At 39.9% G+C, this 18,960-nt stretch overlaps 1 protein-coding gene across 1 annotated transcript in view; it reads left to right on the top strand.

The window, feature by feature from the left end:
* The window catches only part of GALNTL6 (polypeptide N-acetylgalactosaminyltransferase like 6), a 438,269-nt gene extending 425,456 nt beyond the window's left edge, over window positions 1–12,813 (top strand). Inside the window, exon 9 of the mRNA XM_087437426.1 lies at window positions 11,432–12,813. Within this exon, the coding sequence (XP_087293552.1) occupies window positions 11,432–11,599 (168 nt within the window). The 3' untranslated portion in view covers window positions 11,600–12,813. The remainder of the gene's footprint in view (window positions 1–11,431) is intronic.
* Window positions 12,814–18,960: the final 6,147 nt, after the last annotated feature.

Below are 18,960 nucleotides of genomic sequence, written 5' to 3'. Positions count from 1 at the left end.
AAATTTCCATCCATGTGGATGATAAATGCACTTTTTAAATTGAAAATAGTGGTGAGGTATATCCTGATATCCTGCATCACTATAGCAATCTATGCTAAGCAATATTAACTATTGCTATCCCCACCCCCAGATTAAGAGCTATCTCACGTGTCCTTTTCTTTATAAGTAAACATTTTTATTGGAGTATAATATATATCTTAATTTGGGTTTCCCCAGGTGTATACCCTGAAGTGAGAACTTGAGTGCAAGTGGTTTACTTGGGAGATGGCCTCAAAAAATCTTGGTAGGAAGTGGGGAAGTGAAATGAGGAAGGGATGGGAGCCAATAAACGGTGCATTATCAAGCTAGTACCACTGTGGGCAACCAGAGCTCAGTCCTACTGAAGATCTCTGGGAATGGTAGAGAACCCGCATCAGAGCACAAAGGAGTTGGGATATTTATAGACCAGTCCAGTCCATTTTAGGTTAGGGCTACTCCTGAGGGGAGGGGAGTTACTCTCTGACATCTCTGGGCTTGCTGCTCATACAGACAGAACTGTTCTTGAGACCAGAGACAGCTCTTAGAAAGGGAGATACAGTGGCCAACTGCTGAAGGTGGGCCAGCAGACACTGAAATGGTGAGGCCTGAAGAGCTATGGGCAAAGTGCAGATACGACAAGAGTCCAGTTCCTCGCCAACACAGCATTGTCAGTTTCTTTTTCTTCTCCTTTTTCATTCTGTGGTTGTAGAGTGATATCACATGTGTGTTAGCTGTTTTGGATATCTTCTTGTGAAGGACCTGTTAAGTCTTTTGACCGTCTTTTAACATGGGCTGTCTGGCTGCTTCTTATAGATTTTGGGGTTTTTTAAAATATATCTAGATACATGTGCTTTGTTGGACATATGTATTGTAAATATCTTATTCCAGTTGGTGTCTTGCCTTTTCTGTCTTGATGAAGAGCTATTCTTTATGATTAGTGTTTTTTATGTCCTTTTTAGGAAATCTTTGCCCACACCAAAGTCATGAAGATAGTCTTCTAAGTCATCTTTGAAAGCTCTATTGTTTAATCTTCTACATTTTGGTATATAATTCCCTGAAGTATTTTTACGTGTACAATGTAAGATGGAGGTTGATTCTTCTTCTCATATTTATATCCAATTTATCAATCACCATTTATTAAAAAGACCATTTTTTCCCACTGCACAGAAGTGGTACCCTTGTCATAAGTCAAAGGGCCTTATATTACATACGTGGGTCAATTTATGAATCTTCAAGTTTTTACCATCTGACCAAATAGTCTTAGCCACACAGAAAGTAAACTAATAGAAATAAACTAACTTAATCTAATAAGAGGTATAGCCAAAAACCCACAACAACCATCACTCTTAGTGGCGAAATGTTAAAGCTTTCCTCCAGAGACTGGGAATAAAATATAATGTCTGCTATCATCGCTTCTATTCAACATTGTGCAGGATGGCCTACTCAGCGCAATCTGACAAGATAAGGAAATTAAAAGATATAAGAATTGGAAAGGAAGAAATAAAACAGTATATTCACAGATTACATAGTTGAGTATTTAGAAAATCCAAAAGATTATACATCTATGCTATTAGAATTAATAAGTATATTTAGCATAGTCTTGGATACAAGGTAAATATAAGAAAATCAATTGTCTATATACTAGAAACAAAAAATAGAAAATTAAATTCAAAAATGATTCCATTTGATCATCATAAAATATATCAAATAATTAGGAATAAATCTCACAACAGGTGTGCAAGACCTTTACATGGAAAACTACAAAACATCACTAAGAGGAATTTAAAAAATATAGAGAGATCTATCATGTTCAAGGATAAGACTCAATATTGTGAAGATATCAGTTCTCAAATGGGTATATATGTTTAAGGCAAAACCAATCAAATTCCAGCAGGTTTTTTTGTGGAAATTCATAAACTGATTCTGAAAGGACCAAGAATAGCCAAGAAAATGTTGAAGAAGAAAAAGAACAAGTATCCAACATTATAAAGGTGCCAGGTACCAAAGTATTATAGAAACACATTTATTAAGACAGAGTGAGCTATTGGCAGAAGGATTGACTGACTGGGGGTCTCCAGAAGGGGAGGTTACTGGTATTTTTGGAAAGTTCCTAAAGGGTCCTAATGGGCAGCCAGATGGAGAGTCACTTGTCCAGCTCCAATTTTACCTACTTTCTTTACCCTCCTACTCCCTCCTGCTTTGGTTGGAATTTGCCCCTCTACTTGCATTCCTATTCTATTTTGCCCCCTTCTTTGCACTCGTAACATTGTATTATGCATAGCTAGTCTCCCCTCAGAGATGTTAACTACCTGAGGGCGAGAACTTTTTCTTTTATTTCTGTATGGCCCTGCCTAATATCTGATTTGTATAAGTTCCTAAATAAGCATTCTTTAAATGGCTTAAAGAACCACTGGGTTCAATTATTGATATGATCCCCTCCTTCAGGAACCCCAAGCCATGCTGGATAAAACTTAACACATCTCTTTGTCTCAGAACCACACACACAGCCTCCCCAAAGACCAAAAGTGAAAGGTTTAAATTACTTTTCTTAGTTGCTCTCTGGGGTGTTCTTATAGTTTAATTTCCATAAGAAAGGGCTTAAAAATAACATCAAACAGGAAATACAGATAAGAAGGTACCTGTCAGGCTAAATTGATAACAGGGCAACAGTCACATTAGTTTAAAAATTGAGTAGGTAGAATTCTTGACACATGCCTCCATTTGACTATTTATAGTAACTTATGAAATATGCCAGGGTTTTGGCCTCTTAACTCATAAAATCCTGCTGGTCCACAAAGATGCCAGATGGAAGGCCACAGCGTTGTTATTGTTAACTCATTCTGGCTAGGTATTGATTTAGGACCAAAAATGAGGAAATTAAACTCTACAAAGCGTTTAATTAAAAAGCATGTGATTCAACTTTGGTTCGGGTGTATGAAGCCCCACTACAAAACCCTGGACTTGTGGTCATACTTAGGCAGCCACGCTATCCCAGATCAGCCCGTTCATTTCTGGACCTCCCCAAGTATTAGAAAGCTCTTCCCTGGCCTTTGGTACCACACAAATTAAATTACTTCATTTTTCTCAAGACAAATCCCAAATATTTGAACAATGCTTGCCTGATTTTTATTCTTTACTTCTGATTAATTGGCCCAATTTCCTGCCACTGCTCTTCCAATGACTTAATTTGGATCTACCTAAACCTCCTGGACACTCACTCGTAACATACTCCAGATGGTCCTAAAGAGCGGCATGATGCCCGGGACAGAACACAGTATTCTAGGTGTGTTTTAACCAAAGAAAGTAGAATGAGTTTCTAGCACCCTTTGTTATGAGCTTATAGCACCTTTCTGTTGTGAGCAATATATTTCTGTTAATTTAGCTTGAGTTGATTGATTTTCTGCCTTAACCACACATACTTGGCTTCTTAATGAGTTTTCAGTATAAAAAAAAAACCACAGTCTTTTTCTCTCGTTTTGCCACACAGACACTTCTCTGCAGTCTTATACCTGTATAGTTCATCTTTTATATTTGTGTAGTCATTCACTTGTTTCTGTTAAACTCTGTTAAAATTTGGTGAGTAGAGTCACCAAATTTACGCCAAGCTAGATTTTGACTCTTTGATCCAACTTATCAGCATTTATTTATCTATCATATAATAGAAGTGACATTGATCCATTAATGAGCATCATTTGGATGAAGTCACTCATCCGGATATAAATCCACTTATTAGTAATATCTTCTAGCCCATGTTTCTCCAGCTTGCCCATAAGAAAACAAAGAGGGACGTTTCAGATATCTTGCTGAAAACCATATGCACAATGTCAACATCATATCCCTATTAGTAGTAGGAGACTTAAGTCATTGTTCCCTGAGAAGCTATGGTCAAATTCAAATTGATGATTCAACCACCTTGTCAAAGAAGAGGGAGGATAACTCCCAGGAGAGGAATACATTCACTCCAGCGATGAAGCCACCTTTTCAATAAATGGTGTTATCTTCCCATTCTGTATTTATCTGTATGTCTAATCCAGCTGAAGTCACTTAGTTGTCACGACCTTTTAGCTTTTGCCATTTCTAGGTAACTCAGCAATATTCTTACTGGGTACCATTTCACCTAACACACTTAACTGCCATTCTCTGGTCACTCAGAAGTAGAAAGACTCCATCACAGACTATCTCAGGCTCTAACATATGGATAAAGGCTTCCTGAATTGAATGCCTGCCAAGATCTAGACTGACAAACAGAAAAGAATCTTGTAATAGGAATTAGAAAAAATTTAAATTAGTATTTGCTAATGAGGACAATTCCTCCCAACTGAGCAGTGGGGTTGGAGCAGGACAGCTGGTTGGCTCAGCCGAGAAGAGGGATGAACCGTAACTCAGAGGTGAGAGCACAGGCTTGGGGTTCTGAGTGACCTGAGATCTGAGTTCTCGCTCCACTGTAGCTCCAGCTCTGGGATCTGGGGAAACTTCCTTACTATGTGCTTCTGTTTCCTCATTTATAAAATGAGGAAAATAATAGTATCTACCTTAGAAGATTATTGTAACGATTAGATGAGATTTAAATGCACCTAGGACATGGTACTTAATAACAGTTCAATTAATGTTAGCTATTACCATTCCATGTGCTCAACAAACTGTCTTCTGATTTGATTTTAGCTCTCCAAGTAAGTTTACATACAGGAAAAGATGGGCTCATTAGCTGTATTTCTATCCTGTACATGTCTATACTATTTTAGTTATTTAGCTGTAGCTAAATATTAGAATGTAAATTCCATGAGAGCAGGGATTTTTCTCTGCTTTCTTTTATGTAATACCTAAATCACTGATTGGCACAAAATAAGTACTTAATTAGTATTTGCTGAATGAATAAATAAATGAACCTAGCTTCTTGTTCATCCACATTCAGTATCTTGTCACATTTTTTATGTGGCTTAGGTAGATAAAATGAGAAAATCTGGGTAGAACACTTAGCACTGCCAGACACGTAGATGCATACTCAATAAATAGTAGCTATTATTATGTCCACATGACTCCTGGCAGGTTTACTGTGGGGAGATAAAAAGCTATGGACAGATGGAAACAAGATATGGAACAGATGGGTTTTCTCAACTCTTGGAGCTTTCAGTCTAGTGGGGAAGCACACAAAAATAATTAAATAAATTAAGTGCACAGGATAATATGAGAACACAAAACATTGGGCTCTATTCAGCTCAGAGAGGTAGGCAAGGCTTCTCTGAAAATCTAACTTTTAAATGGAGACCTAAAAAATGAGTAGGAATTAGATAAGTGAAGAAAGTGGTAGAGAAAAAGATCCCAGATGTAGGGATCAGCTAGTGCAAAGACCCTGAGGTGGGCAAGATTTTGGTTTTCTTGGAAGAACAAAGAGAAGCCAGTTGAAAGGTATGAGTGTGAGAGAAAATGATGAATTATAAGGCCAGAGATCTGGCCAGGGGCAGGACTATAGAAGACTTTGTCGGCCATGCTGAGAATTTAGCTAAGAGACCAGGAAGTCTTTGAATGGTTTGAAGAGCAGGGATCTAACAAATCAGAATAGATTTTTTAACGATTCTGGCTGCTCAGAGGAGAACCGATGATACACTCCTGCACATCACTTGCCTGTAGCCCAGAAAAGCCAGGGAGAGGAGCAGGGGGAGGGTTGAAGGTCGCTGTAGCTGGCACTGTCTCAGCACGCACACCAAGGGCTCTGTCAGGGCAGTAAGAAGCATTATTTCTGACTGGCCAAGTTAGCCATTGATGCAAGAAGACTGATTTTCTTCTCCTGTGAGGAATTCTACCTGTCAGAGAAAACAATGGAAAAGAATAGACAATAAGACTGCTTTGTCCCTGTTATGCCTATCAAGGTGTTATTTGCATTCTCCCAGATGCCAACAGGAAAAATAGGCAGAAAAAACCTACCTCATTTGTCTTTCTTCCCGAACTCAACATTCACATATCATTCCCAAACTCAATATTCATACTCACATATCATTCAAACTCAATAACTCAACATTCCCAAAGGACATTCACATATCAACCTTGTTCTTCTCCACAACACTAGAGGTGGGAAGGCAGGTATTTTTATCCCTTATCTCATCCCACTCTCCTCCTCCCCACTCCAGCCATTTTGCAGATGGAAAACCTAAATCACTGAGTGACCATCAAAGATTACTGTCAGGGATAAAACTAGGGTGAAAAACTAGTCTCATAATTCCAAGCCTTCATTCTCTCATATCCAGATTACACATAAAAGGCATGGATGTGAAGGAGTTCTCTCTTGCAAAAGCATTCTCGTTCAACGTTTGTTACACAGAAAGAAATAGTCAATAGGAGGGAGTAACTCAGTTCTCCCCACTTCACAGGGCAGAGCTGTCCTGAGCTCCAGTCTATATCCAACCGCTTACTGAGCATGTCAACCATGATGTCCCATAAACACCTCCAACTCGTTATACCTGAAACAGAAATCATCATCCCCACCCCCAATCCTGTCGCTCTTTCTGAGTTTCTTGCCTCAACCCTGCTTTTCCTTTAGTTATCCACTTCTTCCCTCTACCTTACCCCCCATATCCCATTAATCAGAACACCCTATACATTTACTTCTCAAATACCTCTCAGATCATTTCTCAGGTCACCCCCAACTCATACCCATTGCTTTTGCCTCGGCTTAAATCTGGATGATTGTGGTAGCCTCTGACTGTTCTCTTGGCTATAGTCCACTGCCTTCCTCTGCCACTAGCACGATCCACACAAAATACAGATCCTTGGCTTCACTGTTTAAAATCCTCCAGTGACCACCCTCCAAAATTTGCATGAAAAATAAAGCATTAGCATTGTACGCCAGTCTCTTCATGATATGTCTTGGATATCATGGTCTGGAATTCTCCATCTTGCTCCTTACACTCCAGCTGGTCCCCAGCATGTGATCTAGCCCTCCATTACCTCTGACATCATCCCCTACCACTCTTCCTCTGGCCTGCTCGCTGCTCCTCTAACCCACCACAGTGCATTCCTGCTGAGGGCCTTTGCACTGGCCATTCTTTCTGTCTGGAACCTTCGTCCCCCAGATACTTGCATGGCTAATTCCCATTCTTCTTCAAGACTACCCAAATGTCACCTTCTCAATGAGGCTTACCCTTGCCGCCCTACTTAAATTTGCACACTGGCTATATATTTATATATACCTACTACATTCAGCTGAGCTGAATAATGCTGTATTTCAGGCAAAGGGCCTAAACGCATAGATCATATACAAACTCTGACCATAATTACATAGAAGAGCTCATTTCAGAGCCGTGGATTACTGTTGTTCCAGAAATCCTTTTGCTTAAAATGGAAGGTACTGGTGTATCAATTTGGATAACTGGTTGAGGCAGGTGCTAATTTTTGCAAATTCTATTTTGCCAGGATTCCAGAAAATGCAAGTTGGTCTTGAATAGCTGGTCTCAAACCAGATGGTTAGTACATTCTGATATTTAGAATTGAGGGTGCTCCCTGACTAAGAATAAGCTAGGAGAAGAGGGGGGTGGAATCACTATTACTTAGTTACTTACTATATGTAGGACACCGTGCCAGCGATTCTACATATATTAACTCATTTTATCCTCACAAAAAACTTGTGAGGCAGATAGTATCTATATTTTACAGACGAGGAAGCTGAGGTTCAGAGAATTAAATAACTGTCCATACAACAAGTAAGTGGCATGACTAGAATTTGATCCAAATTCCCTGTAGAACCAAATCCCAGCCCTGTAGCTAGCACTGGGTTGCCTCCTCTCCCACAGTGTGGGAGTTTTATTCTCAGAATTGATTATCTTCTTATGTTATGAACTCGCATACCTATTTTATTGTCTTTGCTGTTGTGGTGTTCAGTTCTTTTACTATCTTGAACACAGTGTGGAATGTTTTCTAACTTATTCTTTCCAAGTTCGGACCCTACATAAGTATGGAATCTAATAAAATTTAATGCTCGCCTGAGAATGCCACAAAGTGTCACACAGACGCCAATCAAATCACAGGCCGTCTTTGAAGATGTCCCTTTCAACGCGCTACCTGAAAAGTCCTGCCCACGCCTTTCACCGCGTGGACTGATTGGCTGGCACCGGGCAGTTAGCCTGCCCTGATTTGATTATGAAGGGTAGTTCCATAACCCCGGATCTGAACTTTCTCCTCTCCTGCTCAAGAATTTCTAATTTTCTTAGGCAAAAACAAAACAGAAACAACAAGGGAGGAAGCAGTCAGGGATGGTGGGAGGGGTACGGGAGACGCAGTTTGCGGCATTACGTTTTCAACAGCCAAAGCACATGCTGTGCCTTCCCTGAAGACTGAGCAAAGAACAGGCCAGTTGAAAGCGCCCTTTAAGGGGAATTGTTGTGGAACAGCAGACTTGCCAAAGCACTAAGAAGTCTATTTCAAAGAAAAAACTGTATTCAGTTCTATTACAGCCGTCTCCTGTCATGACCAAGGAGAAGAAGGGTAGAGGAGCAAAGGGCTGTCATAGAACAAGAGACCATATTCAGGAGCGATTACCCTATCCACTGACTTAACTCCAGCCAGGAAAAGCATTAGTAAAGACGTTTAGTAATCCAAAAGCTTAGCTGAGTAGAAACATGAAGATGGCAATGTATGTAGCTCCCGAGGTCAAAAGTGGAAAATGCATGCGCTGGGGAGGCTGAAGATGCTTCCAGAAGCTTCACCTCTTGGACCTGCTGGATACTCCAAAGACAAAGGTGAGCAGAGCTCAGTCTATAACCAGAGAACAATCAGTCTGTTGCTCTGCTGAGTATTGTTGATAGTCTCTAGTTTGATGCCCTGTTGTTTGTCTCTGTCACCAGTGAACTTTGGAATCAAATGTTCATTCAATTTTATGGCTGGGACAGGCCTTAGACGTTGATCTTATCCACCCCCTCATCTTCCTGATGAAGCTTCTGAGACATAGATAGATTTAAGGAATGTAACTTTTATGAGAACATGAAGTGCAATAACAGAAAACCCATTCCAGATTTGTTAGGGTAGTGCTGAATTTGCATATCCTGCCTGGTTGTCCCCAAGAGTATACCTGGATTTGTCAGAGCATGTGCTCCAATTCGAGATTTGGAAAAATGTGATCACCTTATGGCTTAGAAAATTAAGTGTGGAAAAATAAAATGTTCAGAAGATCTGGTTTGGCTTTTGCATCCGTGCTGAGGTACACAAGCTGGTGAAGGGAAGAGAAGAGAAATGTGTTCTACTCCTTTTCTTTTCTCATTTTTTTAGTTTTCATGGAAATATGTGCTTTGGGGGAGAAACTGTGAGCATCTGGAGATCCCCACTTAAGCTATTGATAAAGGTAACAATAGGAAGAAATACTGAGAGTTAAGGGGAAAAAGAAGTGAATTAGGATTTAGCAGGTCACATTGAATTTTCATGAATGTAACAGTTTAAGAATGCTCTTTGAAAAACTGATCTAAATATATTAGGCCCATTTGGCTAACCTGGTAGAAGCTGGGGATAGGAGACTGAGCATGAGAGATGCTGGGAGGGAAGAGAGCAGGGGAGTGAAGGAGACTGCAGCCCAAGGAGCCATGTGGCTGTGAGAAGAGATCTCTGAGAGCAAACATCGGCCCCAAGAAAGATATCTGTGTGGGGTGAGCTACAGAGCAGGCTCTCCTTCCTCCTAAAATCTGCTACCTCCACCCAGAGTAGGAGAGAGCTCCTCCGAGCTTCCCCTGGGGTCAAACAGCAGCTGAGTTAGGGAAGCAAGGGCTGAGGAAAACGGGAAGAAGACCTCAGGAGCCACAATAAACTCAGGAAACTTTAAAGAGAATGGAGAGAAAAGTGAGCATTTGTATCAGGCGTAGCTCTTTGTTTGCACTGAAAATAGAAGCAGGCAAACGAAATTGCAGGCAGCCTTTCTCCTTCCTTCTCCTTAGTTCCTTCACCCAGTGCCTAACTATGCAAACATCCGGATCCTAAAAGGACGTTAAATATTGGTTGTTGGAGTCATAACCCCTAGTGGAAACAAAGAAATGTTTACACAGGATGCCTGAGAAACTCTTTAATTCTAAAAGCATTGTAAGTCTAATATTCTTCAGTTAAAGAAAATAAGTGAAATAAGAAAACGTTACTTGATCCTAAAATTTAAGTTGTGATTTGGGGATGTTTTTACATGTTATTGGCACTTTTTTTTTTTTTTTTTAGAATAGATGCTGTAAGAGACAATAAGTTTTATCACTAGTGAAGGAAAGATCTTTTTCTCTTAGCATTAACTTCCTTTTCCCTACTTGCACAATAAAAAAGATTATGTGTTGATGGCCCCTATTCAGATAGTGGGCTTGCTCACCACTTAAACTTGTGCCCTGGTACGACCTTGCATTCACAGAGCTGTTATCTGTATCACGTCCTTAGGGACTTTCTTAAAAAAGTGAACACTGCCTCCTGCATTTGACAGAAAACAATGAGAATTGGACCGCAGGAAGAGCTGTAATGGCAATAAAGGGGTTGAGAAGTGACAGAAGCTCAAGAGCAAACAAATTCATGTTTGTACAGTGAGATATTGCCTGTGCATCGCTTATTCCCAAACCCAGATTCATCTCCTGAGTAGGGCAACTGAGCATCTCACTGTTTGGTTCCTGTTTCTTTTGTAGTTCCCTCTCCCATTAAAAGCTCAATTCAGAGCAGGGAAAATTATGATTCTTCTAGCCGTTTGTGTGAATGTGTGTGTTGCTGTTGTTGTTTACTATGGACTAAAATAACATATATTTTTGTGTGTGTGTGTGTGAGGAAGATTAGCCCTGAGATAACATCTGTTGTCAATCCTCCTCTTTTTGCTGAGGAAGATTGGCCCTGGGCTAACATCTGTGCCCATCTTCCTCTACTTTATATGGGACGCCACCACAGCATGGCTTGACAAGCGGTGCATCGGTGCGCACCCAGAATCTGAACCAGCGAACCCCGGGGCTGCCAAAGCGGAGAGCGAGAACTTAACCGCAAAACCACCAGGCGGGCCCCTAAAATAATCTTTTTGTATACGTGCCTCTCCTCGGTAGCTAGATTATTAGCTACTTGACAAGCAATCTCGTAGACTTATTATCTTCAAAACCCAAGCATGTGGCAAAATGCTTACCACAGAGTGGGAAGTGAATGGATTGCTTTTTAAAAAAAAATCAATGAATGAATAAATTCTTTGTTTCTGATTGAACCTGCTTGGAGGCCCTACACAGCGCCAATGGATCCTAGGAAACCACTTTTCACATGGCAACCCAACGTGCTATTGTTTGAGTTGGAAGACAGTCTATTTTTCACACACTTTCACAGTATATATGGGTATATACTGAAATATAAACAGGGGTATTTTACTTCCTCTGTATATTTTGGGCTCTAACCATTCACTATATATTATGTCAGTTTTTTCTTTTCTTTCCGATCCCTCCAGGACAGAACATTATTCCATCCTGTGAGCAACAGCTGCATGGATTGCAACCCCGCAGAGAAGAAGATTTTCATGGCCAGATGTGACCCTCTCTCTGAGACTCAGCAGTGGATTTTTGAACATATTAATATGACTGTTTTAGAAAAATTTAACCACCATGCCAGCTCCTAGAAAGCAAGAAAGATGAGAGAAAGGGTGATCACCTACAGATTAGAAACACTAAATTTTAGCCAGCATCTGGGTCGAAGGAGTCAGGAATAACATTTCCTAGATCCAGGAAGCCTGGTTTAAAGATTTGTAAATGCCACGTTAAGGTAGGTTGTCCTGAAGAACTTCCTGCATCTGAAGAACTTGGCTGAGCACCTCACCAGCTGCTTCTGAGAACTTGAGACTAGCAGTTCCCTTGCTGGCCAAGGGCAAAGATTAGGGACTTTCCAAAACAACTGCTGAGTTAATAAACCCTAGCATTTCTCAGGTCAAATCCTGCAGTAGTGAGTAGCAATGAATGGATCCTATTAATTGGGTGGGAGGGGGGTGGAAACAGAGTGCATGACTGCTCAGACGACCTGAGGGTACCGCAGGGTTAGAACTAGCCACACTTGAAGGTGAGCTGTCCTCTTTGGTGCCATTCTCAGACTAAGAATGGGTTAAGCAGGTTTAACCCTTAAAAGTGCTGCAGATGATTTTAGAGTGCTCATACCATTCTGTTTTCTTGTTTTATTTTTAAATGAGGGTGCGCTGTCTACTGTAAGACTTAAATTACATAATGAAATGGACTTCCAGTGTTCCCATTCTTTCATTTACACTTGCCATTTTCCTTTTCGAGCAGAGGTAACTTATTGCTCATAAAAGTTCATGCTCCATAAGTCAGCTGAAGTTCAAATTCAGTGCCCTTGTATGAACCCAGTTCAAAAAAAATGGAAAACTATGCTACCGAGTTACTCCAAAGAGAAAGATTTCACAGAAGCAGCAAAACCATGTAAGGTTTAGGAGAGAGATTTCCCTAGGAAATCTATTTTTAATTTTCTATTATTTTTAGAATTTTGAAAGTCCGATATTTGTCCAGTCATAATTTTTATTAAGGAAGGAAATGGAGTGAGGTTGATGTAATTTGTTTAGGAGATTCTTAAATCCAAATAAAATCTACACTCCAAATGATGTGCAAAAATGGCTTGGTTCCCTTCAGTTCTGTGTGATCAGTGTTGGGGACATAGAAGTGGTTTTATTTGTTTTGTTTTGGGTTTTTTTGGTTTTATCTTGTTGCTATTAATGATGTTTTTGTTTTACTTGGAAGCACATAGAAGGAATTTCCATTAATAAAGTGCTTCTGACACCATTTTCTGTTAATGGGACAATATTTCAGGGGTGAAGAAAGGAATGATTAAAACACTAAATGGAACATTTGATCCTTAATTTTCAATAATAATGGGGGTGGGGGAGGAATACACAGGGATCAAGATGGGTCTCTGGAGGAAAGAATCATGTTTATTATACATTTCTCAAGTTTTTTCAAGTAGAAAAAAGTTTTTATTTTGCTTTTGTTGTTTTCTTTTAACATGGTTTTCCTGTTAATAAAAATGTACATATGGGGGCCGGCCCACTCCCTGGCATAGTAGTTAAGTTCGCGTGCTCCGCTTCGGCAGCCACGGGCCCGGGGTTCACAGGTTCGGATCCCGGGCGCACACCGATGCACTGCTTATCAAGCCATGCTGTGGTGGAATCACATATAAAGTAGGGGAAGACGGGCATGGATGTTAACCCAGGGTCGATCTTCCTCAGCAAAAAGAGGAGGATTGGCAACAGATGTTAGTTCAGCACTAATTTTCCTCACATACACACAAAAAAATGTACATGTCATCTTGGATATAGAAGCATTGACTTTTAGAACTGGAAAGACTCTTAGAATCCAATCCCTTGTTTTTACAGATGAAGAACAAAAGCCCGGAGAGGGTAGTCCTAGTTCCTGCAGGGTGGTTGGGTCTTCCGACCCCTGTCCAGTGCTTTCCTCCTGCGTGGTGTTGCCTCACTCTGTTACCCAAGTGGTTCTGGTTATTACTCTGATTTAACTTGAAATTTTCAGTCACTAGGTAAGAATACCGTGCCTTCCTGGGGATGCCTACAAGAGTAGCTTTCACATTCAGAAGCTTTAATATATGAAACCTCTTCTTGTAAATGTTCACGCTTTTGTTCTCTCCTCAAAATCTAATCAAAATGTCCAGTTAACCTGCCCTGCTAATAGTTGGGGAAGAGTTATTTCATATCTTTACTGATTTCTCAAGCATTCTTTTGAAGAGCTATTCTTTTTAAATTGACAGTCACAGATTTTTTTGTGTAGGTCAAGAGATCTTGAAGCACGCAAGTTGCACAGTGGAGAAAATCAATAGTAAGAAATTAACCTGTGTGTTGAACAATTCCAGAGAGTGAGTGAAGATTTATCTCAAGTGCTCAGAGAGAAATCTGGTTGTACAATTAGATGAGCCTATAAAAATTCACATTATGTCATTAAACAGTTGACTGCTATTTACAGTTTTGTCAAAGAGCTAATCCTGGGTTCCGCACCCTGGAGAGCCGGGATCTGTAATATGTTAGGATGCTCTAATCACGGGAAGCTATCCATAATGTGTTTGACGCTGTCCTCTGAGAAAGCCTAAATACTGCATCATTTTAGTTTAATGCCTAGAATCAACAAAGATTGATTTCATGATCTCAGAGGGTCTCGTCTATTAGATCTAACCTCACCTTTGAGTAAAAGGATGTAATACAAAAATTAAAATAAAAGAAAAATTTTAAGAGAAACCTAAGACATTAAAACTTCAAGCTCCCAAGCAATTGTTAAATGTGTGCAAATGGGGAACATTCAAACAGAATAAGATGAAGCCTAGAGAATCTACCCCTAAGCAGAAGGGCAGAGCACTGCCAATAAGCACGTTTAAGGAGGCGTTCCCAGCACCACCGAGGGTTGGGACTCCACTTACTTGAAATACCACCATTACCATTCTGAAAAACAGAAAATTACATATGTTTGTATATTTATTCAGCAAAGAAGACTGAACAGTAATCAGAAAGATTCTCTTTCCTGGAAATAACATGATTTAGAAATTGAACAGTGGAATACTGACCTACCCTTTTATCAGAATGGGAGGGAAAATAACATAAAGTTAATCTGGCCTTGGAAATTGCTACTTTTCCATAATAAGAAATGATTTTGCCAGAAGTTAGAAAATAGTTAATTTTTAAAATTCTTTTTAAGTATTTACTGAGAAAAAGCTGTGCTGAAAAACAACTGTGAACTAATTGTGGGATGTATAGTTTGTTCCAAGGCTGGATTAATACCATGGCAATAGCAATGTATTGACTTCTACGTCTACTGCTATTTAGTTACAAATATTAATATGATCACAAGACTGTTTTTAAATGTATTCATTATTTCAGAGGCCTCAGTGAATAATGCAAGTTCCAGGATTATTTTGTGAATTGGTAACATAGAATTTTATACCATAAATGCATAACACATAACAAAAATGGATTCATAGTCACTGAAAGAGAGTGTTAGGCCCATTCTGTTCATGTTCTTGCAAAACATAAAACTAATGCCAACGCTGGACACCACTTCCTTTAGTGGCAATATATGTTTAAAAAACAGACAAAAAATAAATAAAGGGAGTATAAATATCTATTTTGTGCTTCTTGCCCTCAAATGAAATCTTCTATTTCATTTCTTTTATAACTATCTCCATAAGGAAATAGTAAAATGGAATCTTTCACTGGAAAGACTGGCACTATAAAGTTCATGTCAGACACATCAAAAGAGCCAATGACACTTCGATTACAAAGCTGATCATCCAGTCATGGAAGGCCACCCCCACCATGTGTGACATTCCTGGCTCAGGACTTCACAGAGCTGAGGACCAGAGCAGAGTTGATGGCAAGGCTTTGACACACCTCCTGTTTTTGATTTCCCATCTTAAGTGTTACAGAGTCTTTCCCAGGAATGGGCAGTTCCCCGGGCCTTCAAATGCTGCCAGGTTATATTATTCAGAATTTAGAACAGTCCTAATCATATGTGATTCTTGTGAACAATGATTTATCCCTGGGAACCCCTTTAGTAAAATCTCTTTAGGCTTCTTCGCCTGGCAGGGATTTAAGGCCACAATAAGCTTCCATAAACAGGTGCTGGAGATAAGGAAATAAGGCATGGGAATAAGACACTTTATATAAATCCTGAGAAGGAACACCTCAAAGGGAAAATATTTCTAAGTGATTCCATATGATTCTGGGAGTAAATATAAATGGTGAGAGATAAATTGTATTTCTAGACATGGGTGCGTGTAATCCTCTCCATTCACCTCATAGACAAGTTCTACCCTTGCCATCATAACTCTCAGATGACACCACTAACGGTAATTACTCTCCATGGGTGAAACCGTGGCGGAGAACACTGAAGTGTGACGAGTGGCCAGTCCTTCCCACACTGCCAACCTTGGAAGATTGCTCTTTGATTTATGTCAGCAGACTTTGCTTGCAGAACCGGGAGCCGTTTGCAACTCTGTTTGGTAGACTTGACATTGGCCTGAAGCTTTTATTCACAGTCACTCGTCTCTACACTTGACATACCAGGCTGGTGTATCTGGTACTGTGGCTTCTCAGCAGACAACAGCTCAGGCACATGCTTGCTACCTCACTTCAAAGAAACCTGGGAACATTTCTTCTGTCCCTCCCGCCTGAAGCTGCCCCCTTCAGCTCACCACACACTAGCCTCCTGGGGTTTCTGCAGTCCTCCACTCTCACACTTGCTCAGTCCAACAGCGATGCAGCCAGCCTCAGTACAGAAAGGCTGGCTACATTTCAGAATCATATTGTTTGTGATTTTATTCTGAAATTACTCACCTTGGGGAGAGGTGTTTATAACTAAGTGACATAGGTCCTGGTTTACCAAGGACAGTTTTGGTTTATGCCTGCTGTCGTGCGAAATTATTAATAGTGCCCGTTTTTACTCTTAAAAGGATCCTAGTGGGGCTGGCCCCATGGCGTAGCGGTTAAGTTCCATGTGCTCCACTTCTGCAGCAGGGTTCACAGGTTCGGATCCTGGGCGTGGACTTACACCACTCGTCAGCCATGCTGTGGCAGCAACCCACATACAAAACAGAGGAAGACTGACACAGATGTTAACTCAGGGCAAATCTTCCTCAGCTAAAAAAAAAAAAGTGTCCTGGTTTGGATAGCAAATTATATGGTCACTCTATCTGTAATCCACCTGCCTGTTTACTTCATAGTTCCTCTAGGGAAAGTTAAAGTGTCCTCTACTTATTAATGCCTATAGTCTACAAGAAATCAGCTAGTCTCACCCCCTTCCCTTCAAACAAGACCAGATGAAAGCCAGTTATATTTGATGATTGTCTATTGCATGCACATGGTTCTTTACAGGTTGCTTAATGGAAGCTTTTAATTATGAATTCTTATACCCACCTACATCCTTTTGCTGAATTAAGACAATTCTAATTTAAATGTTTTTTCACAATTTAAAAAATTTATTTGAAATCAGCTAAGTCATTTTATACTTTTCCAAGCTAAAAACAGTAGATTCCCACCATTAGCTATATTACTAATTCTCAATATTATGGTAAGGAATAGATGATGATAGATAGATAGATAGATAGATAGATAGATAGATAGATAAATAGATAGATAGATAGACGGACGGATGGATAGATAGATAGATATAGATACATTGTATTATTGCTTTTGTTTTTCAAAGCAATTTTACTTTTATCTCACTCTGCCCTTATAACCACCTCTGATGTAGATAATATTACTACCCTTATGAAGAAACTGAGGGACTCAGAGTCAGGGGGCTTGCCAGGTTATGGTCAGACAACAAGTCAACAGCAGAGTCAGGACTAGAATCCGGGCCTTCTGACGCTTAGGCCGTAGCTCCTTCCGCTCTCCATGGTACTTCATACCTCACTGTAGGGTCATTGGTCCACAGCAAAACCAAACACGAGATGTATTGAGTTACTTCAAAATAGCACGAGCAAGTATTCCTCAGGGGCCTGTGTTTTTAACCCCTTAATGATGTTTGCTCTTCTATGTACCTGTGTGTTTTTGTTGGTTTTCCCATAGGTTTGTTAAAGTAAGAACACCAAACTGAATTCAGGATTAGTCCTTCTTCATGAGATTTCCATTGTACTTTGAAGAAAAGAAGTGCTCAGCTAAAGCTATTTGCATAGCTCTGGATGATAAATCCTAAAGCAAATACTGTGTACTCTGTGATTATTGGTGGGTTCAGCCCTCAGGGGGAAAATAAACAGCCACCAAGCAAGGATTTTGCACTAACTTTGCAGTAAGGCTCCAAACTGACCTTCTTTCAATATGCTTATTTCTGAAAAACTCATCTCTTAGCTACTTGAGACTCTCTGAATGCAGTGATGTGAGTTCTCTCCGTGGCAATTTTTCTCTTCTGGGAGTACTTGCTAAACATGCAGATTACTAGGCCTTACCTCAAATCTACTAAATCAAAATTTCTGGGTGAGGCTGCTAGATATAGATAATTTTACAACTGAAGTGGTGATAAATTGCTTTGTGCTCCAGCTCTTAATGTCTTACCACTAGTAAATCCAGGTTAATTCTCTGACATGGTTGTCTTGCTGGCGTATACGGACTGCAGACATCTGGAAGAATGGTCAGTTGTGATCCAAAGCTAAACTTACAATGAGATAAAAATATCCAAGAACATATTATTTCAAAAATTCTCTGGTTTTTATTAAGGCAGTGGTTTTTAAACTTTAGCATTTAAGCACCGGAGGGTTTGTTAAAACACAGATTGCTGGCCAGCCCCCCCCCCCCCCCCCCCCCCCCCCGCCCCACCACCACCACCAGTCTCTGATTCATTCAGTCTGGGACGGGGGCCCAAGAATTTACATTTCTAACAAGTTTCTAGGTGATGCTGATCCTGATGGTCTGGGATCCACACTTTGAAAACCGTTGGCTTAGATCCATAGTCTCACCATTTTGAAAACAGCTTTTTAAAGATAGTGTTGTTAATGTTGAATGTGTTTAGAAACTATTTATTATATATAAAAGCCATCTGTGAGAAGTGATAAAATCCCAACTCACTCAAAATTTAAATGAGTGCTACTCAGTTCAATAAACATTTATAGCCAGAAGAAAGTTCCTCTTTTAAATCTCTTCAAGTCAGGATCACAGACCCGGAAGACCAAGAACAGGCACTATTATGGTCTCATAGTAAATATCTTTTTAATCACTTACATTTCTCAATTAAAGTATAATGAAAAAGTCAAGATCCCCACCATTAAGTGGCTGGCATTGAGGATCATATCAATAATTTAATTGTTATTGTTCCTTCCTCTGAGCTGTTAGTGAAGTTCACACCACTGTAGAATAGTACTGAAAATCTAAAAGAAGGCATAATTTGGTTAATTAATTTACTTAACATTGTTTTTTAGTATATCAGCTCTCCTAGCCTAGACCATGCTTTTTCTCGAGTTCTGTCTTGAGAAAAGGAACATGACTTT

Source organism: Ceratotherium simum, chromosome 12, assembly GCF_057802395.1.
Source record: "Ceratotherium simum simum isolate JZ-2026a chromosome 12, ASM5780239v1, whole genome shotgun sequence".
Taxonomy (NCBI): Eukaryota; Metazoa; Chordata; class Mammalia; order Perissodactyla; family Rhinocerotidae; genus Ceratotherium; species Ceratotherium simum.
This window is presented reverse-complemented; position numbering and strand designations above follow the sequence as displayed.